This window comes from Argopecten irradians, chromosome 9 (assembly GCF_041381155.1).
Source record: "Argopecten irradians isolate NY chromosome 9, Ai_NY, whole genome shotgun sequence".
NCBI lineage: Eukaryota > Metazoa > Mollusca > Bivalvia > Pectinida > Pectinidae > Argopecten > Argopecten irradians.
Genome location: NC_091142.1, coordinates 6988393 through 7012779, shown reverse-complemented (window position 1 = coordinate 7012779; position 24387 = coordinate 6988393). Strand labels below are relative to the sequence as shown.

General features: G+C 35.1%; 1 protein-coding gene across 1 annotated transcript; it reads left to right on the top strand.

Annotated features, from left to right (window-relative positions):
• Nucleotides 1-18667: 18667 nt before the first annotated feature.
• On the top strand, nt 18668-21255 carry LOC138331268 (anti-sigma-I factor RsgI6-like). The gene is made up of 4 exons (XM_069278783.1): nt 18668-18779; nt 19368-19586; nt 19867-20071; nt 21062-21255. The coding sequence occupies exons 2-4, from the start codon at nt 19383-19385 to the stop codon at nt 21094-21096; spliced, it is 444 nt and encodes a 147-aa protein (XP_069134884.1). The 5' UTR covers nt 18668-18779; nt 19368-19382; the 3' UTR covers nt 21097-21255.
• Nucleotides 21256-24387: the final 3132 nt, after the last annotated feature.

Genomic DNA, 24387 nt, shown 5'->3' with positions numbered 1-24387 from the left:
TAGCTCTGCTCCCTACCTATTCCCTAAGTCAAGACCAAAGCTTCCTTAGAAGCAGCCCCTTTTATAACAACTCATCAACCCAGTACCCCAAAGTGACCACTGATTGGTCAATGTCCGGATGTCCGGACAGAGCACCATATTTAGGTGAAACCGCTGCTACAACAACCCACCTACACACTAAATATAACTTCCGCTTAAAACAGACAAGACTCAACTGACTGATAAACACCTCCCAAGTGTACCACACGTGTACTCCGGCCAGCGGTCATCATCGGGGTGATCATGAGGACAACTAGGTTGATGAATGTGACTGCTAAACAGCAAACACACCCTAGATAAGACCTGTTCTCACGGTGTTCCCCTGAATTTGGGTCAAATATACATAAACAGATCACTGAAGTGAAGACTTAGAAGAGTGCAATAACAAATATACATACTGTAGAAATAAATGCAACAATGATAGAAACCCGTTCTATCACACTACATATACACGTATATATGAACAATGTACACGTGTTTGCGTAAATACACGTACATGTGTAACTACACCGCATACATGGGAGGCCGTCCTTACGTGACCCTAGCTGTTAATAGGACGTACATTTGAACAAACAAACAATAAAAGTAATGCACAAACACAATAACTGACAGGTTTAAAAACCTTTTATGTGTGTGGCAGAGCCGTCACCTGTGACACCGGATGTTCAAACACAACCGGTGCTATTTTGAGAAACTACCCGGCCGTTTTGAGATCACAGAACCAAATAAATTCCCATAGAGGACCGTGTTAACGTTTGCTACTATTCAGGTTAAATGAAGTTATCAAAATTCTTTACAAATTTTACATCTACATGTATTGTCCGACCCACACATAAACCATTAACTGGTGTACCCTGAATATATCCAATCAGCAGGCTCCTATATATTCACCTCTCTATGAAATCTTGTGCCCAAAGGGGGATTCCCCTAAATCTGTTTTTCGGTTGGACCAGACTACTTTCGTAAGAAACGCTTTCTGATTAATATTGAGTGAGATCGTCCGTTCGTTCAAGCAATCGTCCGTTCGCTAACATTACTTATATCATTACATAGGTGGAAATCCCGTGTTTTGATCGCGATCAAATCTAGTTATTCTTATTATTTTTCTTTTTTTTTCTTATTTCCACAAATCTTGTTAGCAGGATATCTCAGGAACGGAATAAGGTACGACGCTCAACTTTGGACACGTTATGAATGTACATAAGATCTTGAAATGTACGTTCGATTTTTTACAAAAATGTTCAAGGTCAAGGTCATAGACGTAAAAAACAATTTTTTTGGAACGAAGTTTAAGCGCTCATAACTTCATTACCGTACGGTGTACATCGTTCACGTTTTGTTATTCAGATAGATCTTGACATTGCGCGTGCTTTTCCCATGCCATGTTATCAGAGATTATGTCAAGGTCAAGAGTTCGCTACGGGGTCAAACAAAGGTCAAAAACGAAATTTACCACAGAAAAAATTTGAAAGTTGGATATGAAAGGGCATGCCCTCAGAAATATATAATGACAAGTTTTAAGGTCATGAGATCCAAAATGGCGGAGATATAGGCCTTTGAAAAAAGGCTATTTTGGCGTTTTCCCGCCAAAAATTTTAAAGGTTTCAGCGCCTTTAATACTTAACATACATGCTTGATTTTTTGTATAGACATAGCATGGACGAATGTCTACAGAACTTATGCCTTTTTATTGACCTTGACATTCATTCAAGGTCACAGGGTTCAAAAAGCTTTAAATCTTTAAACGACTTCTTCTTTATAAATAAGAGGTGTAGAGCGCTGAAATTTGGAGACGTTATGTACGTACATGAGTTCTTAAAATGTACTCTCGATTTTGGAGGATAACGTTCAAGGTCAAGGTCACAGACGTAAAACACTGCTTTTTTCGAACGAACTTTAAACGCTCATAATTTCATAACCGTACGCTACACAACATGTACGTTTCATTCTCCATGTAGATCACGATAATTCACGTTTTTTTCTCATTACATGTTATCAGAAATTATGTCAAGGTCACGAGTTCACTAGGGGGTCAAATGAGGTCAAACAAAGGTCAAAAATGAACTTTACCATAGAAATGTTTCGAAGGGCGCATATGAAAGAGCATGTTCTCAGGCACATAAAATGACCAAATTCAAGGTCATATGATCCAAAATGGCGGAGATATAGGACATCAAAAATCGAAATTTTAGTTTATATTTGCCCCTGCCCGAGACGTTTCAGCGCCTTTAAACCTGTATGTACAGTGTTGATTTTTCATACCTATGTTGTATGAACTTTTGTCTTCAAAAGTTATTTATTTTAAAGGGGTTATATAGAAAAATGGCGGAAATATAGCTCTCCAAATATGGCAATTTGTTTCATTTTCTTATTTTTTTCCGTTATTTGTGAGCTCGTAGGGCCTTTATCATCTCATGTAGGGTGTTGATTTTTTGTAAATGTAAGCTTTAGCCTATTGTCTGTACAGGTTTTTAATGTCAAAGACATGAATTTGAAAATGGCGGAAATATAGCCCTCCGAATATGGCGTTTCGTTCATTTTTTAACGTAAATTTTAGCGTAATTCATGAAAATTCAAAGGTGAAATGTTTTGAATTGGATGTGAAAGATCATGCTTTCAGACACATAAAATGACCAAGTTCAAGGTCATAAGATTCAAAATGGCGGAGATATAGGACATCGAAAATCGAAATTTTAGTTTATATTTGTCCTTGCCCGAGACGTTTCAGCGCCTTTAAACCTGTATGTACAGTGTTGATTTTTCATACCTATGTTGTATGAACTTTTGTCTTCAAAAGTTATTTATTTTTAAGGGGTTATATAGAAAAATGGCGGAAATATAGCTCTCCAAATATGGCAATTTGTTTCATTTTCTTATTTTTTTCCGTTATTTGTGAGCTCGTAGGGCCTTTATCATCTCATGTAGAGTGTTGAATTTTTGTAAATGTAAGCTTTAGCCTATTGTCTGTACAGGTTTTTAATTTCAAAGACATGAATTTGAAAATGGCGGAAATATAGACCTCCGAATATGGCGTTTCGTTCATTTTTTAACGTAAATTTTAGCGTAATTCATGAAAATTCAAAGGTGAAATGTTTTGAATTGGATGTGAAAGATCATGCTTTCAGACACATAAAATGACCAAGTTCAAGGTCATAAGATTCAAAATGGCGGAGATATAGGACATCGAAAATCGAAATTTTAGTTTTTATTTGTCCTTGCACGAGACGTTTCAGCGCCTTTAAACCTGTATGTACAGTGTTGATTTTTCATACCTGTGTTGTATGAACTTTTGTCTTCAAAAGTTATTTATTTTTAAGGGGTTATATAGAAAAATGGCGGAAATATAGCTCTCCAAATATTTGTGAGCTCCAAATAAATTGATATTTTGAACCTAAATCTCAATCTGAATTTCCAAATTCATATCATGGTTATCAAGGAATAATTACCTGTCAGAAAACATTTTTAATTTTGAAATTCATAATTAGCCAGCCAATCAGCGGCTGGGTTAAAATTCTGTCCTGGGCTCAATCTTCGGTACACAAGGGCCGTTTCGAATGTATTTTTACATTTAGTTTTCAATACTTTTCGGGATGTTTTAAGTGCTACTGTAATAGGGAGGGTTTTCCACAAGAGACCAGGAGGGGCGATCCGACTGTATCTCCCGTTATATGTATAAGTCCCAAATCGTGATCGTATAGTATTTTTAGTATACAACAGAGTCCACAGTCGTCACAAATCCTCTACGGATCCGTGTTCCTCCACAGGTTACAGGCCTGTATCTCAACAGGTTCGATCTCTAGGATGTAGCGGAAGCACTGACACTAATCCAATAACTCAACTAGGTAAATACAGGTACAAATAACTATTTATTATATAAAAAGACAAGTAGATTAAGTATTACATAGAAGATTCACAATAGTGCCCGTTAAGACAGATAACAATAAGAGATATAAAGTGCCGAAGCAGTTACAATGTATCCAAGATTAACTATAGCCAAACTTTAGGCCTAATTAGCTCAGTCCTGTGTGATTACCACGTTCCCTAAACAAAGCCTAACACCCTACGGAGCCAACTAGCTCTGCTCCCTACCTATTCCCTAAGTCAAGACCAAAGCTTCCTTAGAAGCAGCCCCTTTTATAACAACCTAATTCATCAACCCAGTCCCAAGTACCCAAGACCATGATTGGTCCCATGTGATTGGTCAATGTCCGGACAGAGCACCATATTTAGGTGAAACCGCTGCTACAACAACCCACCTACACACTAAATATAACTTCCGCTTAAAACAGACAAGACTCAACTGACTGATAAAACCTCCCAAGTGTACCACACGTGTACTCCGGCCAGCGGTCATCATCGGGGTGATCATGAGGACAACTAGGTTGATGAATGTGACTGCTAAACAGCAAACACACCCTAGATAAGACCTGTTCTCACGGTGTTCCCCTGAATTTGGGTCAAATATACATAAACAGATCACTGAAGTGAAGACTTAGAAGAGTGCAATAACAAATATACATACTGTAGAAATAAATGCAACAATGATAGAAACCCGTTCTATCACACTACATATACACGTATATATGAACAATGTACACGTGTTTGCGTAAATACACGTACATGTGTAACTACACCGCATACATGGGAGGCCGTCCTTACGTGACCCTAGCTGTTAATAGGACGTACATTTGAACAAACAAACAATAAAAGTAATGCACAAACACAATAACTGACAGGTTTAAAAACCTTTTATGTGTGTGGCAGAGCCGTCACCTGTGACACCGGATGTTCAAACACAACCGGTGCTATTTTGAGAAACTACCCGGCCGTTTTGAGATCACAGAACCAAATAAATTCCCATAGAGGACCGTGTTAACGTTTGCTACTATTCAGGTTAAATGAAGTTATCAAAATTCTTTACAAATTTTACATCTACATGTATTGTCCGACCCACACATAAACCATTAACTGGTGTACCCTGAATATATCCAATCAGCAGGCTCCTATATATTCACCTCTCTATGAAATCTTGTGCCCAAAGGGGGATTCCCCTAAATCTGTTTTTCGGTTGAACCAGACTACTTTCGTAAGAAACGCTTTCTGATTAATATTGAGTGAGATCGTCCGTTCGTTCAAGCAATCGTCTGTTCGCTAACATTACTTATATCATTACATAGGTGGAAATCCCGTGTTTTGATCGCGATCAAATCTAGTTAGGGATTTCCATTTAGGATGGAAATCCCTATTGTTATTGTTCTGTTTCAAATCTAGTTTTTCTTCTTATTATTATTATTCTTTATTTTTCTTTTTTATTCTTATTTCCACAAATCTTGTTAGCAGGATATCTCAGGAACGGAATAAGGTACGACGCTCAACTTTGGACACGTTATGAATGTACATAAGATCTTGAAATGTACGTTCGATTTTTTACAAAAATGTTCAAGGTCAAGGTCATAGACGAAAAAAACACAATTTTTTGGAACGAAGTTTAAGCGCTCATAACTTCATTACCGTACGGTGTACATCGTTCACGTTTTGTTATTCAGATAGATCTTGACATTGCGCGTGCTTTTCCCATGCCATGTTATCAGAGATTATGTCAAGGTCAAGAGTTCGCTACGGGGTCAAACAAAGGTCAAAAACGAAATTTACCACAGAAAAAATTTGAAAGTTGGATATGAAAGGTCATGCCCTCAGAAATATATAATGACAAGTTTTAAGGTCATGAGATCCAAAATGGCGGAGATATAGGCCTTTGAAAAAAGGCTATTTTGGCGTTTTCCCGCCAAAAATTTTAAAGGTTTCAGCGCCTTTAATACTTAACACACATGCTTGATTTTTTGTATAGACATAGCATGGACGAATGTCTACAGAACTTATGCTGTTTTATTGACCTTGACATTCATTCAAGGTCACAGGGTTCAAAAAGCTTTAAATCTTTAAACGACTTCTTCTTTATAAATAAGAGGTGTAGAGCGCTGAAATTTGGAGACGTTATGTACGTACATGAGTTCTTAAAATGTACTCTCGATTTTGGAGGATAACGTTCAAGGTCAAGGTCACAGACGTAAAAAACTGCTTTTTTTCGAACGAACTTTAAACGCTCATAATTTCATAACCGTACGCTACACAACATGTACGTTTCATTCTCCATGTAGATCACGATAAGTCACGTTTTTTTCTCATTACATGTTATCAGAAATTATGTCAGGGTCACGAGTTCACTAGGGGGTCAAATGAGGTCAAAACAAAGGTCAAAAATGAACTTTACCATAGAAATGTTTCGAAGGGCGCATATGAAAGAGCATGTTCTCAGGCACATAAAATGACCAAATTCAAGGTCATATGATCCAAAATGGCGGAGATATAGGACATCAAAAATCGAAATTTTAGTTTATATTTGCCCCTGCCCGAGACGTTTCAGCGCCTTAATACCTGTATGTACGTGTTGATTTTTCATACCTTGTTGTATGAACTTTTGTCTTCAAAAGTTATTTATTTTTAAAGGGATTATATAGAAAAATGGCGGAAATATAGCTCTCCAAATATGGCAATTTGTTTCTTTTTCTTATTTTTGTCCGTTATTTGTGAGCTCGTAGGGCCTTTATCATCTCATTTAGAGTGTTGATTTTTTGTAAATGTAAGCTTTAGCCTATTGTCTGTACAGGTTTTTAATTTCAAAGACATGAATTTGAAAATGGCGGAAATATAGACCTCCGAATATGGCGTTTCGTTCATTTTTTAACGTAAATTTTAGGGTAATTCATGAAAATTCAAAGGTGAAATGTTTTGAATTGGATGTGAAAGATCATGCTTTCAGACACATAAAATGACCAAGTTCAAGGTCATAAGATTCAAAATGGCGGAGATATAGGACATCGAAAATCGAAATTTTAGTTTTTATTTGTCCTTGCACGAGACGTTTCAGCGCCTTTAAACCTGTATGTACAGTGTTGATTTTTCATACCTGTGTTGTATGAACTTTTGTCTTCAAAAGTTATTTATTTTTAAGGGGTTATATAGAAAAATGGCGGAAATATAGCTCTCCAAATATGGCAATTTGTTTCATTTTCTTATTTTTGTCCGTTATTTGTGAGCTCGTAGGGCCTTTATCATCTCATTTAGAGTGTTGATTTTTTGTAAATGTAAGCTTTAGCCTATTGTCTGTACAGGTTTTTAATTTCAAAGACATGAATTTGAAAATGGCGGAAATATAGACCTCCGAATATGGCGTTTCGTTCATTTTTTTAACGTAAATTTTAGCGTAATTCATGAAAATTCAAAGGTGAAATGTTTTGAATTGGATGTGAAAGATCATGCTTTCAGACACATAAAATGACCAAGTTCAAGGTCATAAGATTCAAAATGGCGGAGATATAGGACATCGAAAATCGAAATTTTAGTTTTTATTTGTCCTTGCACGAGACGTTTCAGCGCCTTTAAACCTGTATGTACAGTGTTGATTTTTCATACCTGTGTTGTATGAACTTTTGTCTTCAAAAGTTATTTATTTTTAAGGGGTTATATAGAAAAATGGCGGAAATATAGCTCTCCAAATATGGCAATTTGTTTCATTTTCTTATTTTTGTCCGTTATTTGTGAGCTCGTAGGGCCTTTATCATCTCATTTAGAGTGTTGATTTTTTGTAAATGTAAGCTTTAGCCTATTGTCTGTACAGGTTTTTAATTTCAAAGACATGAATTTGAAAATGGCGGAAATATAGACCTCCGAATATGGCGTTTCGTTCATTTTTTAACGTAAATTTTAGGGTAATTCATGAAAATTCAAAGGTGAAATGTTTTGAATTGGATGTGAAAGATCATGCTTTCAGACACATAAAATGACCAAGTTCAAGGTCATAAGATTCAAAATGGCGGAGATATAGGACATCGAAAATCGAAATTTTAGTTTTTATTTGTCCTTGCACGAGACGTTTCAGCGCCTTTAAACCTGTATGTACAGTGTTGATTTTTCATACCTGTGTTGTATGAACTTTTGTCTTCAAAAGTTATTTATTTTTAAGGGGTTATATAGAAAAATGGCGGAAATATAGCTCTCCAAATATGGCAATTTGTTTCATTTTCTTATTTTTGTCCGTTATTTGTGAGCTCGTAGGGCCTTTATCATCTCATTTAGAGTGTTGATTTTTTGTAAATGTAAGCTTTAGCCTATTGTCTGTACAGGTTTTTAATTTCAAAGACATGAATTTGAAAATGGCGGAAATATAGACCTCCGAATATGGCGTTTCGTTCATTTTTTAACGTAAATTTTAGGGTAATTCATGAAAATTCAAAGGTGAAATGTTTTGAATTGGATGTGAAAGATCATGCTTTCAGACACATAAAATGACCAAGTTCAAGGTCATAAGATTCAAAATGGCGGAGATATAGGACATCGAAAATCGAAATTTTAGTTTTTATTTGTCCTTGCACGAGACGTTTCAGCGCCTTTAAACCTGTATGTACAGTGTTGATTTTTCATACCTGTGTTGTATGAACTTTTGTCTTCAAAAGTTATTTATTTTTAAGGGGTTATATAGAAAAATGGCGGAAATATAGCTCTCCAAATATGGCAATTTGTTTCATTTTCTTATTTTTGTCCGTTATTTGTGAGCTCGTAGGGCCTTTATCATCTCATTAGAGTGTTGATTTTTTGTAAATGTTAGCTTTAGCCTATTGTCTGTACAGGTTTTTAATTTCAAAGACATGAATTTGAAAATGGCGGAAATATAGACCTCCGAATATGGCGTTTCGTTCATTTTTTAACGTAAATTTTAGGGTAATTCATGAAAATTCAAAGGTGAAATGTTTTGAATTGGATGTGAAAGATCATGCTTTCAGACACATAAAATGACCAAGTTCAAGGTCATAAGATTCAAAATGGCGGAGATATAGGACATCGAAAATCGAAATTTTAGTTTTTATTTGTCCTTGCACGAGACGTTTCAGCGCCTTTAAACCTGTATGTACAGTGTTGATTTTTCATACCTGTGTTGTATGAACTTTTGTCTTCAAAAGTTATTTATTTTTAAGGGGTTATATAGAAAAATGGCGGAAATATAGCTCTCCAAATATGGCAATTTGTTTCATTTTCTTATTTTTTCCGTTATTTGTGAGCTCGTAGGGCCTTTATCATCTCATGTTGAGTGTTGAATTTTTGTAAATGTAAGCTTTAGCCTATTGTCTGTACAGGTTTTTAATTTCAAAGACATGAATTTGAAAATGGCGGAAATATAGACCTCCGAATATGGCGTTTCGTTCATTTTTTAACGTAAATTTTAGGGTAATTCATGAAAATTCAAAGGTGAAATGTTTTGAATTGGATGTGAAAGATCATGCTTTCAGACACATAAAATGACCAATTTCAATGTCATATGATTCAAAATGGCGGAGGTATAGAACTTTCAGCGATTTTGAGTTGTGATTACATGATGTGGCATGTGGCCAAAGGGAGATAATCGGTATCTAATACTAAAACTCTAATCGTACGTGTTATTCCGCATTGGTCCAAGATCTTCATAAGATAAGGAGAATTTTTGCACTTTTAAAAAACCTGAAATTCTAATGTTTTTACCTATTCATTATCAAAATTGATATTTTGAACCTAAATCTCAATCTGAATTTCCAAATTCATATCATGGTTATCAAGGAATAATTACCTGTCAGAAAACATTTTTAATTTTGAAATTCATAATTAGCCAGCCAATCAGCGGCTGGGTTAAAATTCTGTCCTGGGCTCAATCTTCGGTACACAAGGGCCGTTTCGAATGTATTTTTACATCTAGTTTTCAATACTTTTCGGGATGTTTTAAGTGCTACTGTAATAGGGAGGGTTTTCCACAAGAGACCAGGAGGGGCGATCCGACTGTATCTCCCGTTATATGTATAAGTCCCAAATCGTGATCGTATAGTATTTTTAGTATACAACAGAGTCCACAGTCGTCACAAATCCTCTACGGATCCTGTTTCCTCCACAGGTTACAGGCCTGTATCTCAACAGGTTCGATCTCTAGGATGTAGCGGAAGCACTGACACTAATCCAATAACTCAACTAGGTAAATACAGGTACAAATAACTATTTATTATATAAAAGACAAGTAGATTAAGTATTACATAGAAGATTCACAATAGTGCCCGTTAAGACAGATAACAATAAGAGATATAAGTGCCGAAGCAGTTACAATGTATCCAAGATTAACTATAGCCAAACTTTAGGCCTAATTAGCTCAGTCCTGTGTGATTACCACGTTCCCTAAACAAAGCCTAACACCCTACGGAGCCAACTAGCTCTGCTCCCTACCTATTCCCTAAGTCAAGACCAAAGCTTCCTTAGAAGCAGCCCCTTTTATAACAACTCATCAACCCAGTACCCCAAAGTGACCACTGATTGGTCAATGTCCGGATGTCCGGACAGAGCACCATATTTAGGTGAAACCGCTGCTACAACAACCCACCTACACACTAAATATAACTTCCGCTTAAAACAGACAAGACTCAACTGACTGATAAACACCTCCCAAGTGTACCACACGTGTACTCCGGCCAGCGGTCATCATCGGGGTGATCATGAGGACAACTAGGTTGATGAATGTGACTGCTAAACAGCAAACACACCCTAGATAAGACCTGTTCTCACGGTGTTCCCCTGAATTTGGGTCAAATATACATAAACAGATCACTGAAGTGAAGACTTAGAAGAGTGCAATAACAAATATACATACTGTAGAAATAAATGCAACAATGATAGAAACCCGTTCTATCACACTACATATACACGTATATATGAACAATGTACACGTGTTTGCGTAAATACACGTACATGTGTAACTACACCGCATACATGGGAGGCCGTCCTTACGTGACCCTAGCTGTTAATAGGACGTACATTTGAACAAACAAACAATAAAAGTAATGCACAAACACAATAACTGACAGGTTTAAAAACCTTTTATGTGTGTGGCAGAGCCGTCACCTGTGACACCGGATGTTCAAACACAACCGGTGCTATTTTGAGAAACTATCCGGCCGTTTTGAGATCACAGAACCAAATAAATTCCCATAGAGGACCGTGTTAACGTTTGCTACTATTCAGGTTAAATGAAGTTATCAAAATTCTTTACAAATTTTACATCTACATGTATTGTCCGACCCACACATAAACCATTAACTGGTGTACCCTGAATATATCCAATCAGCAGGCTCCTATATATTCACCTCTCTATGAAATCTTCTGCCCAAAGGGGGATTCCCCTAAATCTGTTTTTCGGTTGAACCAGACTACTTTCGTAAGAAACGCTTTCTGATTAATATTGAGTGAGATCGTCCGTTCGTTCAAGCAATCGTCTGTTCGCTAACATTACTTATATCATTACATAGGTGGAAATCCCGTGTTTTGATCGCGATCAAATCTAGTTAGGGATTTCCATTGAGGATGGAAATCCCTTATTGTTATTGTTCTGTTTTTTCTTATTTATTATTATTCTTTTATTTTCTTTTTTATTCTTATTTACTTATTTCCACAAATCTTGTTCGCAGGATATCTCAGGAACGAAATAAGGTACGACGCTCAACTTTGGACACGTTATGAATGTACATAAGATCTTGAAATGTACGTTCGATTTTTTACAAAAATGTTCAAGGTCAAGGTCACAGACGTAAAAAACAATTTTTTTGGAACGAAGTTTAAGCGCTCATAACTTCATTACCGTACGGTGTACATCGTTCACGTTTTGTTATTCAGATAGATCTTGACATTGCGCGTGCTTTTCCCATGCCATGTTATCAGAGATTATGTCAAGGTCAAGAGTTCGCTACGGGGTCAAACAAAGGTCAAAAACGAAATTCACCACAGAAAAGTTTTGAAAGTTGGATATGAAAGGGCATGCCCTCAGAAATATATAATGACAAGTTTTAAGGTCATGTGATCCAAAATGGCGGAGATATAGGCCTTTGAAAAAAGGCTATTTTGGCGTTTTCCCGCCAAAAATTTTTAAAGGTTTCAGCGCCTTTAATACTTAACACACATGCTTGATTTTTTGTATAGACATAGCATGGACGAATGTCTACAGAACTTATGCTGTTTTATTGACCTTGACATTCATTCAAGGTCACAGGGTTCAAAAAGCTTTAAATCTTTAAACGACATCTTCGTAATAAATAAGAGGTGTAGAGCGCTGAAATTTGGAGACGTTATGTACGTACATGAGTTCTTAAAATGTACTCTCGATTTTGGAGGATAACGTTCAAGGTCAAGGTCACAGACGTAAAAAACTGCTTTTTTTCGAACGAACTTTAAACGCTCATAATTTCATAACCGTACGCTACACAACATGTGCGTTTCATTCTCCATGTAGATCACGATAATTCACGTTTTTTTTCTCATTACATGTTATCAGAAATTATGTCAAGGTCACGAGTTCACTAGGGGGTCAAATGAGGTCAAACAAAGGTCAAAAATGAACTTTACCATAGAAATGTTTCGAAGGGCGCATATGAAAGAGCATGTTCTCAGGCACATAAAATGACCAAATTCAAGGTCATATGATCCAAAATGGCGGAGATATAGGACATCAAAAATCGAAATTTTAGTTTATATTTGCCCCTGCCCGAGACGTTTCAGCGCCTTAATACCTGTATGTACGGTGTTGATTTTTCATACCGCTGTTGTATGAACTTTTGTCTTCAAAAGTTATTTCTTTTTAAGGGGTTATATAGAAAAATGGCGGAAATATAGCTCTCCAAATATGGCAATTTGTTTCATTTTCTTATTTTTTTCCGTTATTTGTGAGCTCGTAGGGCCTTTATCATCTCATTTAGAGTGTTGATTTTTTGTAAATGTAAGCTTTAGCCTATTGTCTGTACAGGTTTTTAATTTCAAAGACATGAATTTGAAAATGGCGGAAATATAGACCTCCGAATATGGCGTTTCGTTCATTTTTTAACGTAAATTTTAGGGTAATTCATGAAAATTCAAAGGTGAAATGTTTTGAATTGGATGTGAAAGATCATGCTTTCAGACACATAAAATGACCAAGTTCAAGGTCATAAGATTCAAAATGGCGGAGATATAGGACATCGAAAATCGAAATTTTAGTTTTTATTTGTCCTTGCACGAGACGTTTCAGCGCCTTTAAACCTGTATGTACAGTGTTGATTTTTCATACCTGTGTTGTATGAACTTTTGTCTTCAAAAGTTATTTATTTTTAAGGGGTTATATAGAAAAATGGCGGAAATATAGCTCTCCAAATATGGCAATTTGTTTCATTTTCTTATTTTTGTCCGTTATTTGTGAGCTCGTAGGGCCTTTATCGTCTCATGTAGGGTGTTGATTTTTTGTAAATGTTAGCTTTAGCCTATTGTCTGTACAGGTTTTTAATTTCAAAGACATGAATTTGAAAATGGCGGAAATATAGACCTCCGAATATGGCGTTTCGTTCATTTTTTAACGTAAATTTTAGGGTAATTCATGAAAATTCAAAGGTGAAATGTTTTGAATTGGATGTGAAAGATCATGCTTTCAGACACATAAAATGACCAAGTTCAAGGTCATAAGATTCAAAATGGCGGAGATATAGGACATCGAAAATCGAAATTTTAGTTTTTATTTGTCCTTGCACGAGACGTTTCAGCGCCTTTAAACCTGTATGTACAGTGTTGATTTTTCATACCTGTGTTGTATGAACTTTTGTCCTTCAAAAGTTATTTATTTCTAAGGGGTTATATAGAAAAATGGCGGAAATATAGCTCTCCAAATATGGCAATTTGTTTCTTTTTCTTATTTTTGTCCGTTATTTGTGAGCTCGTAAGGCCTTTATCATCTCATTTAGAGTGTTGATTTTTTGTAAATGTAAGCTTTAGCCTATTGTCTGTACAGGTTTTTAATTTCAAAGACATGAATTTGAAAATGGCGGAAATATAGACCTCCGAATATGGCGTTTCGTTCATTTTTTAACGTAAATTTTAGGTAATTCATGAAAATTCAAAGGTGAAATGTTTTGAATTGGATGTGAAAGATCATGCTTTCAGACACATAAAATGACCAAGTTCAAGGTCATAAGATTCAAAATGGCGGAGATATATGTGGCATGTGAAAGGGAGATATAGGACAATTCCGCATTGGTCCAATGTTCTTCATAAGATAAATGGAGAATTTTTGCACCTTTTAAAAAACCTGAAATTCTAATGTGTTTACCTATTCATTATTCAAAATGATATTTTGAACCTAAATCTCAAATCGGAATTTTCCAAATTCATATCAATGGTATATCGCAAGGACATAATTCCTTGTCAGAAAACCATTTTTAATTTTGAAAAATTCATAATAAGGCAGCCAATCAGCGGCCCGGGTTAAAATTCTGTCATGGGCTCTAATCTTCGTTACACACGGGCCAGTTTCGAAGGTTATTTTTTACATTCTAGTTTGTCATTACTTTTCGGGAATTGTTTTTAAGTGCTACTGTAATAGGAGGTTTTCGGTTTTCCACAATGGAAGCAGACCAGGAAGGGGCGTGATCCGACTGTAGCTCCCGTTATATGTATTAGTCCCAAAATCGTGATCGTATTTTAGTATTTTTAGTATACAACAGAGTCCACAGTCGTCAACAAATCCTCTCCGGATCCCGTTTCCTCCACACGGTTACAGGCCTGTATCTCAACAGGTTCGATCTCTAGGAGTGTAGGCGGAAGCACTGACACTAATCCAATAACTCTAACTAGGTAAAATTACAGGTACAACATAACTATTTATTATATAAAAGACAAGTAGATTAATTATTACATAGAAGATTCACAATAGTGCCCGTTAAGACAGATAACAATAAGAGATATATAAGTGCGAAGCAGTTACAAATGTATCCAAGATTAAAACTATAGCCAAACTTTAGGCCTATTTAGCTAAGTCCTGTCCGTGATCTACCAACGTTTCCCTAACACAAAGCCTAACACCCTACGGAGTCAACTAACCCACCTATCATGTGTTCTTAACATCTAGAGGTATATAAAATCCAAACGGTGTAAACTAGGATACCTTAGGATGCCTAGCCCTAAGCCCCTGACCAATCCTCTAATTATACACAAACCCTTACGTTAGCTATTTAAGATACACTTAAAGTAAAGACCCATCAGCCACTTTTATATCAAATCAATAAACCCTAGTACCCTCCAAAGTGTACCACTGAATTGGTCAATGTCCCGGAACCAGACGCACCATATTTAGGTGTAAAACGTTGCTACAACATTCCCACCTACACTCACTAATAAATTTATCTTCCGCTTAAAAACTAGACAAAGGCTCAACTGAATGTTAAAAACCTACCACACGCTGTAACCAGACGTTGTACTCGGGCCTGCGAGTCATAAATCGGGGTGATCTATGAGGACAAACTAGGTTGATGAATGTGGATTGCTAATCAGCAAACAAAACACACCTAGTTAAGACCTGTTCTCTCGGTGTTCCCATGTATTTCGTCCACAAGATACATTAACACGCGTATCACTGGAGTGAAGATCTTTGAAGTGAGTGCATTATACAAATTTATACATACTGTAGAAATAAATGAAACAATGATTAGAAACACGTTTCTATCATAATAACAGATACCGGTTTAATATGAAAAACAATGTACACGTCTTTGCGTAAATACACATAGACATGTGTAACTTACACCGTCCATTCATGGGAGGGCCGGTCCTTACGTGACCTAAGCTGTAATTAGGAGTTACATTTGAAACAAAGACAAAACCAATAAAAGTCAATGCACATAATCACAATAAACTGTCAGGGTTTAAAAGCCTTTTCTTTGTGTGTGGTCAGTGGCCGTCACCTGTGACACCCTGGATGTTAAAAACACATCATGTGCTATTTGTGTAACCTATCCGGCCGTTTTTTGAGAACTCACAGAAAACCAAATAACTTCCCATAGAGGTCACGTAGGTGAACGTTTGCTTTACTTATCAGGTTAATTGAAGTTATCAAAATCTCTTTACAAAATTTACCTTCTACATGTATTGTTCGGACCCCATACATATATTCCAATCAGCAGGCTCCTTTTATCATTCACCTCTCGTATGATATCTATCTGCCCAAAAGGGTGGATTACCCGTAAATCTGTTTTTCGGCTGGAGAAGACTACTTTCGTAAGAATAGCTTTCTGAATTTTAAGATAGTGTGGACCATGGTTCGTTCGTTCCAAGCAATCGTCCGTTCGCTAACATAACTTACATCAATCACAATTAGGTGGGAATTCCCGTGTTTGGATCACGCACGGATTCATATCTAGTTATGTTTGTTTTTTTTATTTTCTAGAACAGTAACAGCTAGGAAGGGGAAGCAATAATTTCGATTGAGGAGTGAACATAAATGTAAAATTTTGGATAGTCAAATAAACATGTTTGGTTTCCTTACAGCAGCGGCTTTTTCCCTTTGTTCAAAATAGACTGTCCATTATTGTGGGGAATAATGGACAGTGGCCCTATAATAATGGACAGAGAGTTACATAATGGACTCCTAGGTGTCCGTTCTGTAATATAATGGTCATATACAACAAAGGAAACTTTACTAGCTGGGTTTTAATAAAATTTACACAGCATTTATTAGGCCAATTTTAGAATATGCAGATATAATATGGTATAATTGCACTCAACAATCAAAAAAACTTTTAGAATCTGTCCAATTAGAAGCAGCCAGAATTATTACAGGACTTAGGTCTGGAACATCTCACAATAAACTTTATACAGAACTTGTATGGGAAACACTATCAGTAAGAAGACACAAACAAAAACTAACAATGATGTACAAAATAATGCATGGCCTATCACCACAATACTTACAAGATATCCTAAATCCTTTCATTAACAACCATAACAATAATGACTATACTCTCAGACAAACAAGAATATTTAATCCACCAATTTGCAGAAATAATAATTATTTTGATAGTTTCAACCCACTAATATGTGTCGCACTATTAACACTTCTGATAACAATCTCTTTAACTCTCCTTCTCTTTCAGCCTTTAAACACCAACTTAATAAAGATGTCCCAGTTGTAATTGATTCAACTCAAATTTTTAAAACAGAAGGTGATAGAAGAGCTAGTATTATTCACTGTCAACTTAGAATTTGTTTAGTAATCTTAATTCCTACCTATATATTGACCATTTATCTGATGATACATCTTGTGTTTGTTCTTTTGAAAATGAAACTATATCCCACTACTTTCTCAAATGCCCTTTATATGATCAACATAGACTTTCCCTGTTCACATCCATTAGTAATTATGCAAATCATAACCATATTGATATCAATATTCTTCCCCAAGGTTGTCCTGGGTGTGATGGAACTATAAACAGACAATTTCAATTAAACATCATGATGTTCACCTAAAAAAATTATGCATTGTTCACTATATAACATTTGAATAATATTGAATATATTCTCTAATTATCGTCTGACAAAGATATATATTTGGAGTATTTTGTTGAGCATGGTTGTTTTGATACTGTTACTTTGTTTTGTTCTATATACAGCATATACATATTCTATTAAAGTATTTATACGTGTATATTTTCAATTATTTTCAAGAAATTTAACAGTATTGAGAGCAATGACAAGTGTATATATATACACATGGACTGTTGGTCATTGTCTGTCAATATCTGAGTAACATCTGGTCTAATATAACATGTTCTTGTAATAAAATAACTGCTGTATTTATATTATGTGTGATGTGTGCATGGAGTATGCAAAAGAGTTATCTCCCTTTAATTGTTGTAATATTTTCATTTCAAAACTTAAATATACTGTGTATAATTGATGTAAGTTTAAACTATTACTTTTGCCACCATTGGAGAGAATTTATATAGGCTTTGCCTGTTGTTTTTATTTTTGTTGTTATTGTTGCTGTCGTCATTTCCCCTTTGACATGCAATGTTCCAGAGTATATTGTGGGCTGATATTCTGTATTTTCATATTACAGAGTTATCTGCCCTTGTGGAAAGGTATTGATTGTGACTTCGTGTCTTTGCGAGTCGAATGACATACTTTTCGGAGAAAACGACGTGAATTGCTCCCACAGAATAATGACGTCACAATGGATACCTACCCGCATGGGAGCTTACTCTGTAATATGTACAGACCTAATACAGAACGAGCGTTTCTGATCATATCGTGTTACATTGATTGGTTGAAATGGATATCCCCATTATATAATTTATGCATTCGTTTTATTATTCTTAACAAGGCCAAGGAGAAAATAAAGGCACATGTTATAACGTAAAGCAGGAGATGTACCGTAAAATAATATTTGAACAGCATTATCTTTCTGTCTGTCGGGATCAGATAACAGGACGATTCTGCCTGATAACACTATAAAACTGTTAACACTAATCACTTTGTACTTAATATGTCTGTGAACTAATTCCAGGAAACTATGACATTTTGCATAATGATGATAAGTTAATATATATTTGATATACTGCTCTCCTTTTATAAAAGTTTTTCTTTATGTCTGTGAACTAATTCCAGGAAACTATGACATTTTGCATAATGATGATAAGTTAATATATATTTGATATACTGCTCTCCTTTTATAAAAGTTTTTCTTTGATTTTCCCGTAATTGTTATTAATCTGAGTATATTCTTGTGAAAAGCCAAAGATTACCTTGCCGCCGGAGTACCACTCCATGGTGTTGGTGTACAGAGCCACCTACATTCCAGTGACATCGATATTACCCGACTAAAGGTAGGCCAACTTCAAAAACATCGTTATAACGAAATAAACCCATTAGTATGTACATTTTAAATTCGTTATAACGAATTCAATAAAACCTTTAGTATGTACATTTAAACCTCTTTATAGCGTATTAAATAAGCTCTTTCGTATGTACATTTGAATCTCGTTATAACGAATTAAACAAACCCTTTAGTACGTTCATTTAAGCCTCGTTATTACGAATTAAATAAACCCTTTAGTATATACATTTATTAAATAAACCCTTTAGTATATACATTTATTAAACAAACCATTTAGTAAGTACATTTACACCTCGTTATGAGTAATTGGAAAACAATGTTTTATTCAAAGAATGTCAACTATGTCTTTTGATATATTTATATGAGGCCTAATAACACAGATTACTGGAAGCATTATCATTGTTGCGTAGTAGTCGAGAAAATTTGAACAATGAACGCTTGGTAGATCGCCTTCAGAAACCTGTCTCCCCGAAATCATTTGTCTGTAACGTAATGATCTAGCCTTATATTTTATGACATTTATAATGGATATGCGATTGTATTGTGAAATATATAAACCACGTGCTTGCCATTCCAGTATCGTCTTAACAAAATGGCGGAAGCCGGTTTTCCTCTGTGGATTACAGAAATGACTCTTAATGAAGCTGACGTCACTACAAAAGCCCAGGGGATCGAAGATGTAATGACTCTCTACTTTAGCCACAACATGGTGAAGGGCGTGCTACTGTGGGGATTCTGGTCCGAGGCCATATGGAGGCCAGACGCCGCTTTGGCGACAGGCACGGATTCTATAACAGTAAGCATAATGACTCTGTCAAAATTGGCATACCGGTGTAGTTATAATATTATAGTAAAATAAATGATAAGAAAAACTATAAAGCATTTACCAACAATAGGATGTTATCACAAAACGAAGCCTTAATGGTTCATTCTTTAAATGCATGTTTCGCCAAAGTTTTCGATTCTCAGATAAGAGCAATACCGAATACAAAAATCCATTTATGGTGAATTGTTTGAATAAAACCTAATTCAACAAAGTGAATAAGCTTAAACCAATTTTTATTTATTATTTTTAGTTGAACGCAGCCGGCCAGAAATATATAGATCTTGTGAATACCAGATGGAGGACTAATTGGTCTGGGAAGCTGAAAACTTACAGGAATGAACGATATTTCAAGGGCGACTACTCCATTAAAGTGAAGAAGAGTGGAGTAACACTCAAAACCGTCAAAGTCAACCTGCCATCGAAAAGTAAAATAATAATAAGAGTAAAAGGAACAAGTAAGTACTAATAATATACTACTGTATATTAACTAACTTTCTTTCGTGGCTTTTAACTTTTCCGATTTCCATTTCAAGACAAGTTCGCAAAGATACCATTCGCAGATTTAAAAACAAATAATGGGATTTTCTACCAATATTAATGATGTAGACTTTATGAGCGGCGTTAACCTTTCGCGAATTTACTTGAATCGCGAAAAAAAATTGGTTTACAGAACTAAAAAAAGTGATGTTCTATACCATGCCGAATCACATGAACATTAGCAAATGTATTTACTAATAAATGAATGTACATATAATTAATATACACATTTTCAAGGCAAAATTTTGGGAAATGAACAACAAGCATTTCTACAAAAAAGAGTGTTATGCACCAAGTTGTATTTCACCAAGTATAAACCTAATGGTATCAAATAGTAACAAAAATTGTAAATTCCCTGAATTTATTTTCATCTTGTATGCTCGGCATCGTTAAAAAATTCTGCAAAGGGGAATAACTCTAAAGAAAACTTTGGACATATTAATTGTAGAGCTGATTATGTTAAATTCATTGAGTACCAGGCAACTGCTTAACATGTAAAATTCTAGCTAGTCTTTTGGTTATGGTATAATTTAAGCCAGCTATATTATCATAATGACGACTGATCAAATTATACTTGTACAGATCACAGGCATTTGCAGACATATAATATCTGATACCATGTCTTGGGGATAATATAATATCAGAGAATATTTCAATATCTTTATTAAAACAAAATTTATTCGCCTGTGATACAGATTGCAAACACTTCGTATTGGACATATATCAGTGTCATTTGTTTGGGTTACACCGCTCATAATATCCAGTTATTCCCATTGAACCAATTGTTCCAATCATGATATCAAGTAGGTAAAGAATACAGAAATACAAAAGCATACGATTCTATTGAAACATAATTAAATGTTTATTTACTTTGATATATATATATATATTGATTTCTTTCTATACAGATGCATCTCCGAAGGTGATATTCCGAATTCGTTGAGAAACAGCTCGACAATGCAACCTATACCTCGATTAAGAAATAAAAAGGCTGACTAAATGTTCTGTTTTAACTGGGTTTTTATTCACGTGTCTTGTGGTGTAAAGTCAACATGCTAATACTAATATTTGTACTAACAATTATTTTACGTAATCGGTTATGATGGTAACTATGTTTACCTGCATGGTGAATACTAGCCGCAATATGATGTACGTCTCGGCCTGTTAGAGCTTCTCTTTGAGCGACATATTTGCAAACCAAAGTTCGCTACCTAGCGAAGGAAGTTGAAATTGGACGTTTTTTTTTTACATTAAGGTATCTGCGAATATAAGTCAATTACAGCGCCAAGCATCGGGTTCTTATAATATAACATGTTAATTAAATTTATTTATTTAATTGTTTTTGTTAAACCACGAATGCTTTATTCGTAAAGAATGTTCGTATCTTTTTCACAAAGTACATAATGGAAAAATTTACAGCCGCTTTTAATGGGCTCATCTTATTGCAAATGACTCCTTAGTTCGAGAATTACATGCACATTTGCCGGGTTCATATCACATGTTATCAATTGTTATCAATTTTCTTCCATATCTGATGACCATACTACCGTGAATTGGGATATTTTGGATGTGGTCATATTTTGGCTTATTTGGCAACCGGAAAAATAACGCTACCTGCGCGAGTCTTTCTTTTGTGCAAACCCGTATACATATGTATATAACGAGATGTGTGACTATTAATCACTTCTATTGAATATCAATATTTCAAAGGGTTGCAAGAACGAATAACAGAAATGAGAAACCAGCAGCTAAATTCAAAACACAATTTAATTATATATACAATAATATACAGAGATGGTTTACAATATCTAAAGTAATTGGTGGTGGTACAAGAGTAATACGATGATTTAAAGTGTTAATTATATATGTATGTGAATGTTCTGGTATAAACCTTGATCCTTCCAGTTTTCAAATCAACAATCATCACAAATCCACAAGGAAAATGAATGTCTACAGATGATTTGTAAAGTTCCAGGCAATATAAATAAATCCACACAAAGTGTTGTAATAATCCACAGATAAAGTCACAATAGCTCTCCCAATAGAATCTAATATGGCACTGTACAATTCTTGATATGTCTCATTACAGGTCTCATTACAGTTCTGATTAGCCTTGGACAGCTGGAGTATATATAGCTAAACCCTAATTCAAGAATATTGGAGAACCTTCTACTTCTAGAAATATCTAACTAAAACAGTAAACAAATAAACACACAGAACTTTCTGGAAATAGATCATTCTAGATCTCTACTTATAATCAACATTTTTACAAACATATTTGTTTATACATGATAATATTCTAGAAAGTTCTATAACCTAAATTAATGATATGACCTTTATAGGATGTATTGATAATAAAGCTATAGGAGTTATCTCCCTTATCTAATAACTACATTCTAGTGACATCGATATTACCCGACTAAAGGTAGGCCAGCTTCAAAACATCGTTATAACGAAATAAGCCCTTTATTATGTTTATTTAAGCCTCGTTATAACGTATTAAATAAGCCCTTTAGTAGTTACATTTTAACCTCTTTGAACCGAATGAAACAAACAATTTAGTTTGTACATTTGAACCTCGTTATAACGAATTAAAAACACATTTAAATACGTTCAATTTAACCTCGGTATAAACGAATTAGATAAGCCCTTTAGTATGTACATTTGAACCTCTTTGTACCGAATGAAACAATACAGTACTGCCAAAAATCATGACATTTACATCTATAGTGAATTGAAATGAGTACATACAGTCAGACCATGAAGCCAAATTGTGGTCTAAATTTTCATTTCACACCTTTTTACAATGTTATTAGTAATTGTAAAGTGATATCTTCAGGTATGTTTCCATCTTAACATACATAACGCATAAAATACAACAAACTTTACAGTATATAATGTATATGTTGTAGCAAATATTTAAAACGCATCTGAAGTCATTGGAATGACTTTCACAGCTTAACTCATCAAACCTTGTGGTTTTCAATAGATTAATGAAGAAAAAATAGCATGTCAAAGTTTTTGTCGAGTTACGGCACATATAACTTTAAAACCACGAATGCTTTATTCATAAAGAATGTTCGTATCTTTTTCACAAAGTACATAATGGAAAAATTTACAGCCGCTTTTAATGGGCTCATCTTATTGCAAATGACTCCTTAGTTCGAGAATTACATGCACATTTGCCGGGTTCATATCACATGTTATCAATTGTTATCAATTTTCTTCCATATCTGATGACCATACTACCGTGAATTGGGATATTTTGGATGTGGTCTTATTTTGGCTTATTTGGCAACAGGAAAAATAACGCTACCTACGCGAGTCTTTCTTTTGTGCAAACCCGTATACAAATGTATATAACGAGATGTGTGACTATTAATCACTTCTATCGAATATCAATATTGTTACAAGAACGAATAACAGAAATGAGAAACCAGCAGCTAAATTCAAAACACAATTTAATTATATATACAATATTATACAGAGATGGTTTACAATATCTAAAGTAATTGGTGGTGGTACAAGAGTAAATACGATGATTTTAAAGTGTTAAGTATATGTATGTGAATGTTCTGGTATAAACCTTGATCCTTCCAGTTTTCAAATCAACAATAATCACAAATCCACAAGGAAAATGAATGTCCACAGATGATTTGTAAAGTTCCAGGCAATATAAATAAATCCACACAAAGTGTTTGTAACAATCCACAGATAAAGTCACAATAGCTCTCCCAATAGAAATCTAATATGGCACTGTACAATATACAATTATGGCCCTCTGTGGAGGGATACATCTAGAATTGTCTCCCTGGAAAGAGTTATTTTCTCGAGGGCGAAGCCGAGAGAAAATAACTCTTTTCAGGGAGACAATTTTAGATGTATCCCAACACATAGGGACATAATTATTTTATTATACCGAACAAAATTAAAAGAACCCATGAAGATATTTCCCAACAACAACGTTGTTAAATTCGTTGGGCTACAAAAAAATAAACAACACCGTTGCCATTGTTGGTTGACGTTGCAGATGACGTCAACTTCCGGTCACGTGCGGAGCTTCCAAACGGATTATTTCCCTGGGGTTATTTCCCTCGGGGGTTATTTCCCTGGGGTTATTTCCCTTGGGGGTTATTTCCCTGGGGTTATTTCCCTCGCCTTCCAATTCCGGGGGAAACATCTAACTTATTCAATGTCATGTGATCAAGTTTAATCCAATCAGAACATTCTAAAT